At 46.6% G+C, this 16,046-nt stretch overlaps 1 protein-coding gene across 3 annotated transcripts in view; it reads left to right on the plus strand.

Annotated features, from left to right (window-relative positions):
* The first annotated feature begins 357 nt into the window (after window positions 1-357).
* SAMD4A (sterile alpha motif domain containing 4A) overlaps window positions 358-16,046 on the plus strand; it is a 227,596-nt gene continuing 211,907 nt past the window's right edge. Inside the window, exons 1-2 of one of the 3 annotated variants that reach the window (XM_007986735.3) lie at window positions 358-632; window positions 1,821-2,437. In XM_007986735.3, coding sequence (XP_007984926.1) covers window positions 2,242-2,437 — 196 coding nt within the window. In that variant the 5' untranslated portion in view covers window positions 358-632; window positions 1,821-2,241. Of the gene's footprint in view, window positions 633-674; window positions 1,680-1,820; window positions 2,438-16,046 lie in introns of those variants that run through there. The other 2 variants (XM_007986741.3, XM_037983999.2) reach the window with 2 other exon arrangements.

Raw genomic sequence — 16,046 nt, forward strand, 5'->3', positions numbered from 1 at the left:
CTGACGAACCACATTCCCAAGGACGAGCAGCGGGTGGCAGCACCGCCCCCGCCCCCTCGGGTCCCTTTCTGTCGGGGCTCCAGTGGCTTGAGTGTCCCAGCCCCTCCAGAATACGCAGGCAGCCGCGGGAAGAAATTCACCCGGACCCGTCCTCTTCCCCGAACTTCGCTCCTCTCCGAGGTTCCTTCTACCCGACCCCTCTGCGCCACCAGCTCCTCCCACTCCTCTCCCCTCCCCTTTTTCTGGTCCCCACTTAGGAATCCGTCCCCCCTCCCTGCGCCGGGTCCGGGGTTCTTCCCCCCGGCTCCCCCCGCGTGCCGTCGCCGCCGCCCGGGTTCCTCTCCCCCCGCTCGGGCGCTCCCTGCCAAGCCCATGATGTAATGGTGTATGTTAATCAGTAGCATGTGGGGAGCTCCGGCTCGGGCGGCTCAGTCCTCCGCGAGCCGACACTGGAGGCAGCAGCAGCAGCGGCTGCGGCGGCCCCGACTCGAAGCGCCGCACTCTCCCCGCGCCGCCCGCCCCGACGGCATGGCCCGCGGCCCGCGCTCCGGGCGCCCCCAACCCAGCTGAGAGCCGCCGCGGTCCCGGACCCGCGCAAGGGCCCCCGTGCCGCCGGGATGAGCCGCGCCGAGGTGAGCGCTCCCTCCCTACGGCCCTCGGCGGGGGACCCGCCGGTCACTGGGGTCCCCTCCCCGGGGGCTCCCCCCTCTGCCCGAGAAGTTCTGGGAGTCGGAAGCGGCGTGTTGTTGGAAGCGAGTCGCCCCTTGAAGGCTGAGCCGCTGTGCTCTCCTCCCCGCCGGCGGCGGCCACCAGAACCGAGATGGGACTGGGGGAACCCCGCAGCCGAACTTTCTTCTTTGCTGTCTTTGGGGGGCGTGTGCCTGCGGCGTCGATTCGCATTCCCTGCGAGGCCGCCCCGCCTGCCGAAGGGGGTAGCGCTGCGGACCCCGGCCGTCCCTGCGCGCGGCGTGTGCCCGGGGCTGTGCCACCCTCGGCCTGCGACGCGCGGGCGAGGAGCCGGGCCGGACAGACCCGCCCGTAGGCGGCGGCGGCAGGATGCCTGCCACACACGCGCGCACACACACACACACACACACACACACACGCACACGCGCGCGCGCACTGACCACTCCGGCCGGAGCAGGCCCTGGGAGACCTCCCCGGTGGGCTGGCGCGGCGCGGTGCGGGGGAGCCGGGGCTCTGGGTTGCGCCGCCGCCCGCTGGGCGCGGAGCTTTGGGTGGGGAGAGTTTATTTTTGTCTCGAGCTGCTGCCGCGGCTGCTCACGGCCTAAATCCAGAGGGGCGCCTGGCGGTGGAGATGCTGGTTGTTGCTGTAGATGGAGCTGCAGCCACTCGGCTGCTTCTCTGGGAGGAGGAGGAGGAGTAAAAGGAGGAGGAAGGAACTCGGGCTGCCGCTGCCTCCGCCTCTGCTTTGCATTAGCTCCCACCCCCACCCCCGCGCCCCTTCGCAGCCGCATTGCAAGTTTTCTGCGCGGGGAAGATCTGTTGCTGGTGCTGGCGTTCGCAGGCACGGCGCCCGAGGCCACCCCGGGCGGGGCGTGAGGGGAGCACCAGCCGTTGGCAGCGGCAGCAACAGGAAGCCGCGGGGTCTCCTCCCGCACCTGGGAAGCAGGCTTTTCGCTATTCCCCAGCCGGGAATAGCCCATCTCCCGCATCGGGTGCGGAGGGGGCGGCCAGATTTCGGGGAACCCAACCTTCTGCGGGACGCCCCCACCCCCGGCCCCCTCTGATGCCCTCGTCCCCCAGGGCGCGCTCCTCCGCTGGCCGAGGTCTCACTGCAGCTCTTTTTCTCCTTCCAGTGGTGATCGCCGCTCGGGAATGCGGGTGTGAAGGGTCCGAGCTGCCGCCCAGTGGGGAGGAGACCCCAGGACGCCGGAAATCACCATCCCGAAGCTGCAAGAAGGGGGGAGAAAGCATTCTTCATTCAGTTGTGTGCCTTGTGGGGGATTTTTAAAAAGTCGTTATTTTTTTTAAAGAAACATTTCCGTGCTACTGTCTGTCATCGTCTCTGGGGAAATCAGCCAGAACCACCGGAACGTAACTGAAACCAGACGAGAGAGGCAGGAGCCCAGGCAGTACCTGCAGCGTCCGGGCACCAGAGCCACCTTGGAACGGGAACGCGTCTCCGGCCGCGGGGCTGCGGCTCCGCCAAACTTTGGGGCGGGCGGGGCGGTCTGGGGCGCCCAGGGGGCTCTGTAGACCGAGGGCGGCCCCCTAACCATGATGTTTCGCGACCAGGTCGGGGTGCTGGCGGGCTGGTTTAAGGGCTGGAACGAGTGCGAGCAGACTGTTGCGCTGCTGTCGCTGCTCAAGCGCGTGAGCCAGACCCAGGCCCGCTTCCTCCAGCTCTGCCTGGAGCACTCGCTGGCCGACTGCGCCGAGCTGCACGTCCTCGAACGCGAGGCCAACAGCCCTGGTAAGTGCGCGGCCGCCACCGTCCCGCCCGCCCCCCGCTTCCCTACCTCGGGCCAGGCCGGGGCCCGCCCCCGCCAGCCGCTCCGCCAGGACCCGGACCGCGCGGCCCCGGAGGCCCTCGCAATCCGCTCCCTCCTTTACCCTCCCCCCTCCCCGCCCACTTACCTCCGCCGGCCGCTTTGGGGTTTTGCCCACTGTGAACTCCATCAGCCCCTTCCGTGTGGTAGCTACGGTAGCATGAATGATTGATTTTTCTCTCATGCAGTTTCCTGGGAAATAAGTAAGTCAGGTCACGTAGAGTCTGGATTTTCTGGGTGTGTGTGTTTTTTCCTTCCTCCTTCTTCTTTTGGGCAACGTGGCTCGCTGGATTTCAGCAACACATGATAGATGCCCGGGACTGCCCTTCAGAAGACAAGCTTGGATAAGGCTGTGTGGGGAGTACATGAAAATCCAATTTTATTATTCGGTTTTCCCCACGGATATTCTGGTTTTAGAGCTTCGTCTTCAGAATAATATGCAGGTGACGCTACAGACTAGTAAAATGACATTTGCAGTATGTGTATTATGGGGTTAAGCTTACCGCTCGTGACATTATCCATATTGATACAGATCTTGTAGAAAGGGTCTTGGAGAAAGGATAGGCATGCAGTGGGTTCCCTAATGCTTCTCGTCAGGAAACTTTACTGAATAGAACAGAATCATTTCATATTACCCTGCTAGTATTTACAGACACCTCAACTAGTATGGAAAGTGAATATAGTCGAAAGGTCCAGCAGTTTCCTATTTGCTAGCGTGGGTGGTGACAGACTGAAATTATATCCTGGAGGGTAGGAGGAGGCTGGGGGATGGGGGAAAAGTCTGATGGTTGTGATTTTGGATAGGGGAAATTCTTTAGTTCATGCGGCTGCAGGAAGGTGAACAGAGCCCCCAGTGTTTATGCAGAGAAAAGAATACAGGGTCCTCTTCCAGCTGTTCCATCTTGAAGCTGCGAGCCTGCAAAGCTCAGCAGAGGTCTGGGCTGCCATTTGATGACAGGGTCCAGTCCAGGGCAGTGGGGCCTGGGAGACACTAAAGTGAGTGTGCCTTCAGAGCAGCAAGAAGCGAGCCGGCCTACTCATTCCTCCTCCCTAGTATGGTGTGCACGATGGTGAAAACACTAGAATGGGATGCTTCCATATATAGAATCATAGGGTGGAAGTGACCGCTGGAAATCTTCACAGTTCTTTTCCTCACCAGACAGGACTGCACCTGAAAGATCCTGCATGGCCAAGTATGGAGGGCCCTACTGAGGGAGATTCCATTGAGCCCGAGCCTCCCAGCTCACACCCAGACTCACTGGTGTGGCGATGACAGGGCCCCCTTTGGTTGAGCTCCACGTTTATAAATAGCTGCAGGGCCAGCCTCCTTCACTGGGGTGTGGAAGCATAACTAGGGTAATTGATGATCCACCCTCTTTGCTTGTGTTCTTAATTTCAGCGGGAAGCCTGGTTTACCTGCTCCGTTTTACTTTCTCAGGTTTGACAAACCGGGTTATATAAACTTTTGCATTTTATAGATTGCAGAGGATTTACGTAGAGCCATTTAGGTTGAATGCTTGATTTCAGTGCTGGTAGGGACTGTTCAAACTCATCTTTAGGTTATTGAAATGTTGGAGCAGCACTTTTTCTCTTTGAGTAATGGAGATGACTTTTCCCAATATAGCAGCCACCAGGTTAGTAAGTAAAACAGTTAAATGTTAAAATGAGATGGCCTAATTGAAAAAATCTCATAGTTTAAAACACTGAACTGTGAGTTTTTTTAAGTCATTTGGTAATTTTTTCCCTTAAGAAATGTTTGGCCATACTTATTTGTATAAGATACCCACCTGTTCATGCTGCTAAATGATGTAGATATACAAAATATAGAACCGTTATGTAAGATAGGAACTCTTCTCCAGTTTCTGGATTAATCCTTCAACCTGGACATTTCGCCTGCAAGGAAATCTTTGCACTTGTTTTGTTGTGTGGCCAGGACAGAAATTTCTTAGGTCATGTGATGATTTGGTTTACATTTGGAGTGTGGGGATCATAAAGAGCATCAGGAGTCATCATAGCATACCTGAGTCTGTAGTGTGGCTCTCTGCGTATCCGGAAACTAGCCAAGAACCAGGAAGGGGGCAAAAAGTCCGCTCGCAACCAGAGTAGATAGTATGAAAGTCCAAGAGAATATTTCAGGCCCTCTCTCAGTACTTACTTTTATTCTAGACACAATCCTAACATTTAAAAAATTTGACAAATAATCCATAGTGTATTGGGGGTAACACTTTTAGAATGGGGTGAGGGGCTGCTGTAATCAGTAGTAAAATGTGACCGCTGACAGCCTGACAACTAGGAAAGAGACAGAAAAACTGTAACTTCAGGCAAGAATTGGAGCAGAAACTTTGAAGGCTTGGGAATATTAGAGTAGGAACCCTCCATTGACCTTGCAGGCACCACTCTATAATAACATAAACCAGTAATTGCTATTTACTGTTGTTAACAGTGAACTATGGAAAGAATACATTTTTAGACATACTCTTTAAGAAGAGAAGGAAATGTTCAATATACTTTGGAAATATTTACACCCAGAATAATTAACCTCCGAGCTGTTTTCATGTGCAAGGCTCTTACCAATTCAGAAAACTAGGCTGTGCAGAATGACTCATTCATTGGATGGCTGAGATTTCCTGTACCGAAGTCATCTTGTATCACTTTATTTTGTAATCATCAATTTAAAAACCCTCACATTTCATCTAGTGTTCAGAGATTTTAAAACTTGGTGAATGGGAACCAAATTCATATCTGGGACTCGATCTCAGTATAATAAAGAAAAAAATAAATAGTGAGATATCCTGCACATTAAACATGATTCATTTGAGATCCACGGGATGTAATTTGGTGCTTTCATTCTCTTAAATTTACTGAGAATCTAGTGATTCACTGGTTCATCCTTTGCCTCAGGCTCATGGTCATTGGAGATTCTGAGAAAATAATTGAATTGATCCCTATGGATTTATTTGTGGGTGTGTTTTTCTTTTAACAGATATAGTCATGATCAGCTCTCTCGTACAGTCTTGTTTTCAGAATCCTTATAACCTTAGATAAGTCTCTTCAGCTACTGCCCCAGTTGAACATTAAGACTTCTGGCCAGTCTCAATTCTGGGACTAGCAGGTCATTTGATACCTACAAGTGGCAAAAATGCAACCCACTGACTTTACCTGAAGTTTCCAAAAGAAAAACAGGTTTTGTGGCATTATTTGTTTATGGCTTTTGTCACTTGGACTTGAAATATATTTTTCATAGAGATTTATAAGTTAATCCACAAAAACGTAACCCACAAAATATACACGATTTGTGTATGTTTGTGGTAAGTAAATGGCAATAAATTCCTATACTTATAGTTAAATACAAGAGAAAAGAGTATCCAAAATCGTGATGTTTGAGACAAAAAAAAATTGTGGAGATGGAAGACTACCTCTCAGAATGTACTTATTCTTATTCTAGACACAATTCTAACTTAAAAAAAAATTTTAATCACAGTGTATAGGGTGTAACACATTTAGAATGGGATGAGGGGCTGTCAATCTCACCCCATATTTGTGTAAATTCGCTGTCATTAGAGGGTAGGTATGTTGGTTCCATGATTTTTATGGTTTTGGTTTCCGTAGTACAAGTATGCCATCCTCTACCCTGCGTTACTTTTTTTTTTTTTTTTTTTTGAGACATAATCTCACTCTGTTGCCCAGGCTGGAGTGCAGTGGCACGATCTCGGCTCCCTGTAAGCTGCAAGTTCTGCCTACCGGGTTCACGCCATTCTCCTGCCTCATCCTCCCGAGTAGCTGGGACTACAGGCGCCCGCCACCACGCCCGGCTAACTTTTGTATTTTTGGTAGAGATGGGGTTTCACCGTGTTAGCCAGGATGGTCTTGATCTCCTGACCTCGTAATCCGCCCGCCTCGGCCTCTCAAAGTGCTGGGATTACAGGCGTGAGCCACCGCACCTGGCCCCTGCATTACTTTTTAAGGTTACAAATGGAATAAAAAGAAAAACAGCAGAAGAGGTTTTCCTGATGATATGGATAAGATCTTGTTTGTAGTTTTTTCATTCATGTATTCATTTAACAAACATTTTCTGACTGCCTGCTATTTTCCTTAACCAGTGTTATACAAAGGAAATACAAAAGTAACTTACTCCAGTCCAGTGCCTAGTACATGATAGATATTCTCAGTGTAGGGTAAATGACTAATATAAAATCATAGGTGCTGAAGCATAGATATAAAAAGTACCAGGAGAGGCATACCGGGAGCATTGTGAACCTAGTTGCTTATTGCCTGGGGAGTCAGGGAAGACCTCCCTGAGGAGGAGATACGTTTGAGCTGAGTCCTGAGAGGTGAATAGGAGATGGTTCGATATATTAATATAAAAAGGATTGTAAAGAGGGGGCAAGAAAGTATCTCCCATGCAGAATATAGTGTTATCCCCTTTAATGTATGGGCCTACATGCATGATCCTCTGAGAGGCATGAGTGGGCGGGCCAGTTTAGTTCAGACAGTTTCCATTTTGGCCACAAGGTGGCATTATCTTCTGAGGGCAGCTTGGTTGCTGTCCGCATTGGCATATGCGGGAGAAGGAAGGATGGAAATAGAGAAAAAAGTGTTCTCCAGGTGGCCACTTACTTATAGCCATAGGAGGGCATAAGTTGTAGCAGATTTTTAGAGTATAGAGTTTTAAATCAGCCTGGGCTAGTTAAATAATTTCTAAGCCTCAGTTTTCTTATCTGAGAAATGGTGATTATAAAACCTTGTTATTGCCCGGAAGTTATTTGTTAATAATCCAGCAAGGATCTATTCTATCCCTCAGGTTTAAATTTGCCTTTAATTACTATAGAATTGATATAAATAATATTATTCTAAATGATCAGAAATCTTTTCATTTAAAGGATTATGAAGAAGAGATTGAGGATGACTTGGAACCCTAAAAAGATATGAGTCTACTGGGACCCACCTTCTATGTTTTAGCTTTGTTTTTTCACTGTCTCTCCTAAAAATATGCAGCCCTGACCCAGTTTTCCCAAATAACTTGTCAACACTTTTCCCTTCAGTTGGTGAATGTGAAAAGAAGAAATCGTTTTGCTGAATGAAATATATAGGGGCTTTATATATGAAGCACTTTTCACTTAGGGTTTTGTAATTTTCTTTGGGTCGGTCTGGGATGACCCTGCGGTTTACTGCTGATTGTAAGTTGTAGCAGGTCATACATATTTGTACTCTTTGTTGTGAAAATTTGGGTTTGGTTGTATCACCTGGGTGCTCACGGCCTTCAACAATTGAGTATACGTTATAAACAGTCCCCGTCAAAGCAAGTAAAAGGCAGACAAACTTCACAGCAAATTGGCTTGTTTTTGTTTAAGTAAACAAATGAGGACACAAGATGACGGTTGAAGGGGCTGAGAAGTAACTGAAAACTTCCCAGACTGTCGTACAGAAGTCTAATTCTAAAGAGAATTGACAACACCAGAGAAGAAGGAAAAAATTGCTTCTCCTTGACCCGAGGAGAAATTTGGGGTTTTCATCTGTGGGTGAAGTGCCTTGTGTAACTCATTAGCTAGGAAAGGTGTGGTGCTCTTAGAAATCTTTTCTTTTCCTTTTTAAAATATACATTCACTACTTTGAGATTTTAATGTGTTTCTTCCTTTTCATCTCTCCTGATCATTCCTTCCAAGGCCTCACTGAGCTCATCCAATTCACATAGATTAAGATGCAGAATCAGACATCTCTTCTGAGCTATTTTTGCTTCCATTGAAGCTGCCTGAGGCAGGATTTTCCCAAAGAAAGCAGAACTGTTAGAACAGGGGCCGAGAGTCCAGGCTTGGGCCTTGCTCTGCAGCCTGCATCCCAAGAGTCAGCTTGGAATTCAGAGGACCCGTCTGCTTTTATGTAGGAACATGGGACTCCCTGGAACCCGGAAGCTCATTCTAGGGTTTTGTTCCCATTCCACTTATCAACATTTTAAAATAGCTTTCTTGTCTTAGTTTACTAGGAAAAAACAATCAAATGATTCAGTGGTTTCTTTTACACAGTAGATAATACAGTGCTATTATAATGGTACCTGACAAAGTGTAGCTGGTAAGAAAGTGGGACTGAGTTCCTCGGCACGTATACATTTACCAAATACCCCGGCAGAGAGCCCAGGGCCCTGTCAAAAGCTGAAATACACATTACTCCTCTCAAGTAGCTTACACTCCAGTTGCAGAGCTGAAACAAACATAGGAAAAGATGTAATAATTCGATTATACACAGTTGCTAAGTGCTGTGGTTCTGATTAGAGAACAAAACTGAAATTGAGTGAAAGGAGAGAACAGGGTGGATTGGGCAATCGAAGAAGCTGAGTGGAAGAAGTAAACTTGACTGTGTCACGTGAAGTAAGTGCTTTTAGGGCTCAGAAGATTCTTGCTGTTGTAGTACCTCAAATACCAGTTTCATCAAGGAAACCACACATGCCGGGGACTCTGTGCATGTGCCACGGAAGGGGCAGGCTTCCTGGGCCTTTGAAGGATGAGTGTCAATAGGGTAGAGAGAGGGGAGCATGAGGGATATTCACCATCATGAGTGATTGCTTGGTGAATGGAGAATCAGTCCCAACACTCTATGATTTCCAGCATATTTAAAGATAGGGAAATGGAACATCTGGTCACCTCGTATTTTCATCCCACTTAAGTATGCATAACATTATAAGACTTAGTAATAGTTCTCTTGGCTTCTCCTAGTGGGATATTTTTGTAGGATGCTTTGACTATAACTAGTGTAGAGCAATAACATCTGAAACAGTTAGAGGAAAAGATAAAGAGTCGTAGGCTAGTTCTCAAAATTTAGTTGCATGCATATCACTTTGGGATCTTGTACTGAAAACTCTGATTGAGGAGGCCTGGGGAGGTGGCGCTGAACACCTGGGGTTGTAACAGGCTCCCGGCTAATGTTGATGCTGCATATCTGCAGACCATGCTTTGAGTGTGGACTGTTAGAAATGGAAGGTAATTTAGAGGTAATTTGGTGCAGTAGCTTTCAAGTTTTATGGCTATGTGTCAGAAGATTTTTGTTTGCAAATGAGAACTTAGATGAAGGCTTATGGGAAGTGGATGTCCCCCCAATCCCCTACTGCCCAAACCTAACTGTTCTAGGAGAGCAGTTTGGAAATCTGACCAAGGGCAGTGGTTTTTCCCAGGCTCTGAGACAAGACATTGGTTGACAAGGCTATGGCCGGAAGATCTGGGATCAGAATCTGACTCTCCTCAGTCCAATGCTCTTTCTCCTGTCTCAGCCCCTATCAAATGGCAGTAACCTGTTAGAGCCCTTGAACTTGCTGCTATGAGGAAGGTCATTTTCTGAGTCTCTCTATAGTTTTCTGTTGACTTCACATGCAGAGCAAAGCAAATCTTTATTAGCTCTGGTGGCGGGACCTCTTTGGAAGGCAGGGGAAGGAGAAAGACAGGACAAGGTGGACACTGTGGTCAGTCCTAACTAGTAATGTGCAAAAATGCATGCTAAGTGTCTATGGGCACTTTGAGGTCACTTTGCCCTGGAAAATCCCCATGGATTGCTTTAGTCAGAGAGTATCCTAGTGGTACAGGTGTGTTTCATATGATGGAATTATTGACTTAAAAATCTTTTCAAGTTTTACTTATGCATGTAAGCACTGAAATACGCTTTTTAGTTTGGTAATATGGTCACTCATTAAATTATTTGAGAATTTTATATACTGCTTTCAGCAATAATTCTCTCACTGGTTCTTTGAACTACCTCTCACAGCCTGCACTGAGTTTGGGTTTGAAGAAGGCTGGAGAATTTCCCTGAGCTTTTTGGATATGCTGAAATTTCCAGGCACTCTAGTGATCAGTGTCTTATGGAAAATGAGGCTCTGGGAAAGATTTCTTTCTTTCTTTCTTTCTTTCTTTTTTTTTTTTTTCTTCTGATGCTATGGGCTGTAAAGTTGAGCTGGAAAGAGCAGGAATGTTCATTCCAGAGACTGAATGGGAGAGATCTCTTCCCCTGCTTCCCCAGAGCACTCCCGTAAAGTGCCATCATTGGAATTTCTGAAGCAGCTTATCCTGATCTGTCATAGAATCCAAGCATCTGTGTGTGCAGCATAAATACATACACAACATTGACTTTCATTGTATACATTTCTATCTGTGTATGTGCACCAAACATGTGATTTAAACACAGTTAAAATGCATGACTAAAATGTCAATGCTGAACCAGTTTTGAAATTTTTAAGAGTGGTAAATGAATGGGAGAAACAAACCCTCTGATTTCAGAACCACTCCATGTGCCTCAAGATAAATAACCTTGTCTCCGTTTGAAAAAGGAAAAAGGAGGGAGAAACCAGGTTTTGTACATTGTAGGCATCTGAGAGGTTAATGTTGGGCCTGTGCAAGATACCAGAAGAATATTTAAAACATGATCTGTGAGCGTATGGATGAAGAAATAGGAACCAGCATGGTTTTGCTATGAGTGGGAGGATGGACCATGGAGAACTAATGCCGTTTCTTATCTGATGGGGCAGTGGGAAAGGAGGGGGGATAGCATTTGCTGAGAGACTTCTGTGTTCCAGGCAGATCACAGGGAATCCCATCTCTAAATTTCAGCATAGGCTTTGACAAAGCCTCTTATTTCCTGATGAATTAATGAAGAAATAGCAGTAGGTGAGAATCTAGTTGTGTGGCTTTAGAGTGGTTTCAGTGACTGTTACAGGCCTGTCTCTAGCCACTGTCTGCCTGAAGGGAGATCTCTGGTGCTGTACATTGAAGCTCACGTGCTGGACATTATCACTAGTGTTGATGGAGTGTGACTTCGCCTGGGGTCCCCAAGAAGGCAGAGCCTGAGGCAAGGGCTGGTGTGCAGGTGGCTTATTTTGGGCACTGATCCCAGGCAACAGGAGAAGAGGCTAGAAAGAGAGAAACAGGAAGGAGGAAGAGTCAACACAAGCCTGCATTACCAAGCTGGTCACTGCTGTGGGCAGCAGGGGCTTAATCCCACAGGGATCCTCTGAGGAGCCACACAGAATGTGCCTAGGAAGTAGCTGAAGGACAGATGAGGTAGGCATGTATCCATTATTCCCCTCTTCCCTTGGCCAAGGGTTGTCCCGGAGGTACCGAGTCCCTGTACTTTCAGGTTTGTACATGTTTCTGCAGGTGTCTCAAAGATGCCCCAAGGCAGAATGCTAGAAAGACATGGTACAGCCAAGGCAGGATGCTGTCAGGTTATACCTGTGTGAAACTGGGGGCCACAGCAAGGGCCTCAGTGTAATCCAAGCAGAGAAGGTGTTTGTCAAATCTATGGATGAACCTAGAAGGATAGCTGATGGCTTGATGACAGAATCATGATCAAAATATTTGAATGTAACAAGATGATATATAAAGCACTAAAGTGTAGCCCCTACATTGGCATCCCCTAAACCTAAGCTAGAGAAGTCCTGGTGCTTCAATAGCATGCATAAAAAGGGACTCTGGCTTTTAACGCACTTAACAACTTCATATGAATAATGTCACAATGTGGTTGCCCCTAAAGCCACTAAACTCTGTAACACAGTCATTGTACTCAGAATAAGTCTGTGCTACCAGCTGCACTCTTCCTGGAGTCCAGGAGGCAGTTCTGGGTACACACTCTGAGGGAGATGGACAAATCAGGATGTGACCAGAGAAGACAGGATGGTGGGGGGCACTCGAAAGCCGGGGTGACCTGAGAAGAAGATGAGCAGAGAGCTGTCACTGCTTACTCGGAAAGCTGGCTTGGAGTTAAAGGGTTAAATTCTCTGTCCATGTAGAGGGCAGTGGGTGGGAAGCTGCCGTTCATTTAGCTCAGAGCGGAGAAAAACTTTATGATGATTAGGGCTGCCCAAACAATGCAGTGGCCTGGGCTTCATCAGAGTTGGACAAGCCTTTAGCATTGAGCAGAATAATCCTTGCGAATAAGACTGGCTCCTGTTTATTGAGCACCTGCTCTGTGCCAATTGTTTGCATAACATGATCTCATTTATTCTTCCCAATGACCCTATGAGATGAGGTGGGAACTGCTATTATTCCATTTGTCAGGGAGGAAACAAGCACTCTGGCTTCGGAACCACCCCATGTGCCTCTCTACCATAGGGATTTAGTGTCTATTTGCTTAGAAAAGAAGCTCTGATTTCTTGGATGGCTTCCAAAGTCCCTTCTGACCTTAAGATTCTATGATTTCTATGAATCAGGAATGAAGATAGAAACACAAAACTATTGACAGCAGAGGAGAAAGAGAGAGAGAGAGACAAGATGAGTAAATGAATGAATGAGTGAATAAATAAGGGTAGTTTTTAAAGTTTTCTTGGTGGGCCGACTGGCTCACGCCTGTAATCCCAGCATTTTGCTAGGCCTAGGTGGGTGGATCATTTGAGGTCAGGAGTTCAAAACCAGCTTGGCCAATGTGACGAAACTCCATCTCTACCAAAAATACAAAAAATTAGCTGGGCGTGGTGGTGTGTGCCTGTAGTCCCAACTACTCGGAAGGCTGAGGCAGGAGAATTGCTTGAACCCAGGAGACGGAGGTTGCGGTTGAGCCAAGATCGCACCACTCCTCTCTAGCCTGAGTGACAGAGTGAGACTTCATCTTAAAAAAATAAAAAATAAAAATAAAAGTCTTCTTGATTTCCAGTGTATTCCTCCCACACTTCTTGGCCTGTTTGGACCACAGATTTGTGACTTTTTATGAAATACACCTGTAGATTAATTTTCAGTTCTTTTATGATAGTAGACAGTCAAAGGCTAGATCACTGTGATGAGTAGGGCTTCCACATTTAAGAAAAAGATGTCGGCCGGGTGCGGTGGCTCACGCCTGTTATCCCAGCACTTTGGGAGGCCGAGGCGGGCGGATCGCGACACGAGGTCAGGAGATTGAGACCGTCCTGGCTAACACGGGGAAACCCCTCTCTACTAAAAATACAAAAAAATCAGCCGGGCGAGGTGGCGGGCGCCTGTAGTCCCAGCTACGCAGGAGGCTGAGGCAGGAGAATGGCGTGAACCTGGGAGGCGGAGCTTGCAGTGAGCCGAGATCGCACCACTGCACTTCCAGCCTGGGCGACAGAGCGAGACTCCATCTCAAAAAAAAAAAAAAAAAAAAGAAAGAAAGAAAGAAAGAAAGAAAAAGATGTAATGAAGTGAATTGAATCTTGCTTCTTTTGGGTCACGCAAAAACAGTGAAAAGTGCTGAGTGTGTTAGGCACTTATTAACAAAAGTAACTCAGAATTGCGGTCTAAATCTCTGTGTCTTTTTTGTTCTCTCCGTGTAGTTCTAAAAATGACCATATGCTCTTCCTTGAATGGTAAGAGCGTCCATTCTTTTTTCTTAGCATGTTCTGTGTGTCGCACAGTGTGCAGACAGCAGCATACATACACAAACACTATCTCCTGTTATTGAATGGATGAATGATACAAAGAAGCAGAACGAGTGGTTGTGAAAATTAAATGCAATATATTTCAATAATTAGATAATGGGCTGACCTCTCAGAGTCAAGCACACTGTAAGTACTTAATCACTGGTTTCTAAGTTATATAAATCCCACAATGTAGATACTATCTCCATTTTCCAGATGACGAAACTTAGTTTTACAGTGGTTGGAAATGTGCCTAATGTCACCAACATCTTTCTGATCCCAAAACCTGTGTTGAATCCTTGCTATTGCATGAATGCTGAAGATAGATTCCAGTTCTTAGGTAAATGAAAATGTTGGCAATTGAACGAAAAATATGTATTTTTAATGGTAGTTTTAATAATTCACAGTAACATCGTATATGTTTCATCTTGGAAAAATTCTTTTCAGCTTGTCCATTTAAATATTCCTCTTACTTATTACATTTTAACTCTCCATAGCTTGGTATGGCTTAGCTTTGTTTTTCCACTGGCTTTAAAAAAAATTAAGTGAAAGGCATTGATTTAACTATCTCTCTTCCTTCAAGGAAGACTCATGGAATGGATGCTTCTGTGGCCTCTGCATGAATGGACTGGGCTTGGGGAGGGAAACAGGCCTTGCATGCTGCAGAAAAGAAAGCCTAAGGAATATGTTATCTAATTGCTCATGACGTCCTTGACTTTGACAAACTAGGAATTGATGTGCTGGGTCAGGATCTCCATAGGATCTGGAATTAGGCAAAGCACCAATCTGAGGGCTGTAAGTTAAAATGAGCTCTCCTGTTGTTTGTAAGTGGTGGAAAATTTCAGAACATTAGTTTAGGAAAACATATTACAGTTGGTGTAAGAGTGAGTTATACTTATTTCATTTACTAGCAACATGCAATTAAGGAAGTGGAAGAGACCTGACGTACTGCAGCCCCTTTGTTGAAAACTTGAGAAGGCTGAGGTGTACTGGGGTCCACTAAGGGCACCTGTTAATAGGGGAAGGGCTGGTGTTACATCCAGTCGCTTCCTGACCATCTATGACCTAGACTTTGGTATCACAACTTTCTCATGGCTGACTTGGCTGCCACAGTGAATGACTTTTTGTGCTGGAAATGAGAGAGGCTCTATTTACCTGAATTTCAAAGACTACATTCATTAAAATTGTCCCCTCAAAGTCATTTCCAGGCTCCCCCACCGCTTTCTGTTTCTTTACTCATGATAAAGCACAGATTTGTTTGGATTGGAAAGTGATTAGCACTAATATTTTGAAATTGCAGAGTGTTACAATGTAGGAAACGTATTATAATCACTGTTCCAGCAATGTCCTCTTGGTTTATGCAGAATCTACTCTGGAGTTGCCCTAAACCCTAGTGGAGCACTGGGTGTCCTTCATGACTGCTCACTGCCTGTGGGGAGAAATTTCATTCATTCGTTGGTTAAACAGTTCCTTACTGGGTGTTAATGTGCATGGTGGTGTGGACCAACCAGGAGTCTCCTTGTCTACGACAGCTCTTCCTGAGGGTCTTCCCCAGTCTCTCAGGGCTTGCTGGTGCCCTGCTGATACCTTTGTATAGCACTAGTCACAGGCTACTGGTGTTGTTCACCATCTGATTACCCTGTGCCTTAGTCACTTTTATCCTCCAGTGCCTGATAGTGTGTCTAGCACATAGGTGATCTCAGAACGTTTTTGTTGAAAGAGCGGGTGAATGAATTAAAAAAAATTTAACTGACATCCGTAATCCACAAGGGGTTTACCATCTAGGTTGTGAGATAAATCTAAGTGCATACAGATTGATTAACAAAACAGGTCAAGATGATAATCCTCACGCTGTTACCAAGATATATGTGATAAAGGCCAGAGGAAATAGATGCTCGTTTCCCCTCAGACCCTTACAGAAGACCTGGGTTAGGGTCTTGGTGTCATCACGTGTGTTACCTCGTAAAAATTATTTAAGCTCTCTGAGTCTCAGTTTCCTCATCTGTGAAATAGTTACCAGGATTATGGATGTGTAAAAGTACTTTGTAAACTGTATCATATTATACAAAAGCAGAGTGACATTATTCTCAAAAGTACCAGTTGAAACAATGGGATACAAATTCAGGAATGTGGGTTTTAAAAGGTCCAGGAAAAGATGACCATGGTTTCTTTTTCAGAGCTTTTGCACAGTT

Source organism: Chlorocebus sabaeus, chromosome 24 (genome assembly GCF_047675955.1).
Source record: "Chlorocebus sabaeus isolate Y175 chromosome 24, mChlSab1.0.hap1, whole genome shotgun sequence".
NCBI lineage: Eukaryota > Metazoa > Chordata > Mammalia > Primates > Cercopithecidae > Chlorocebus > Chlorocebus sabaeus.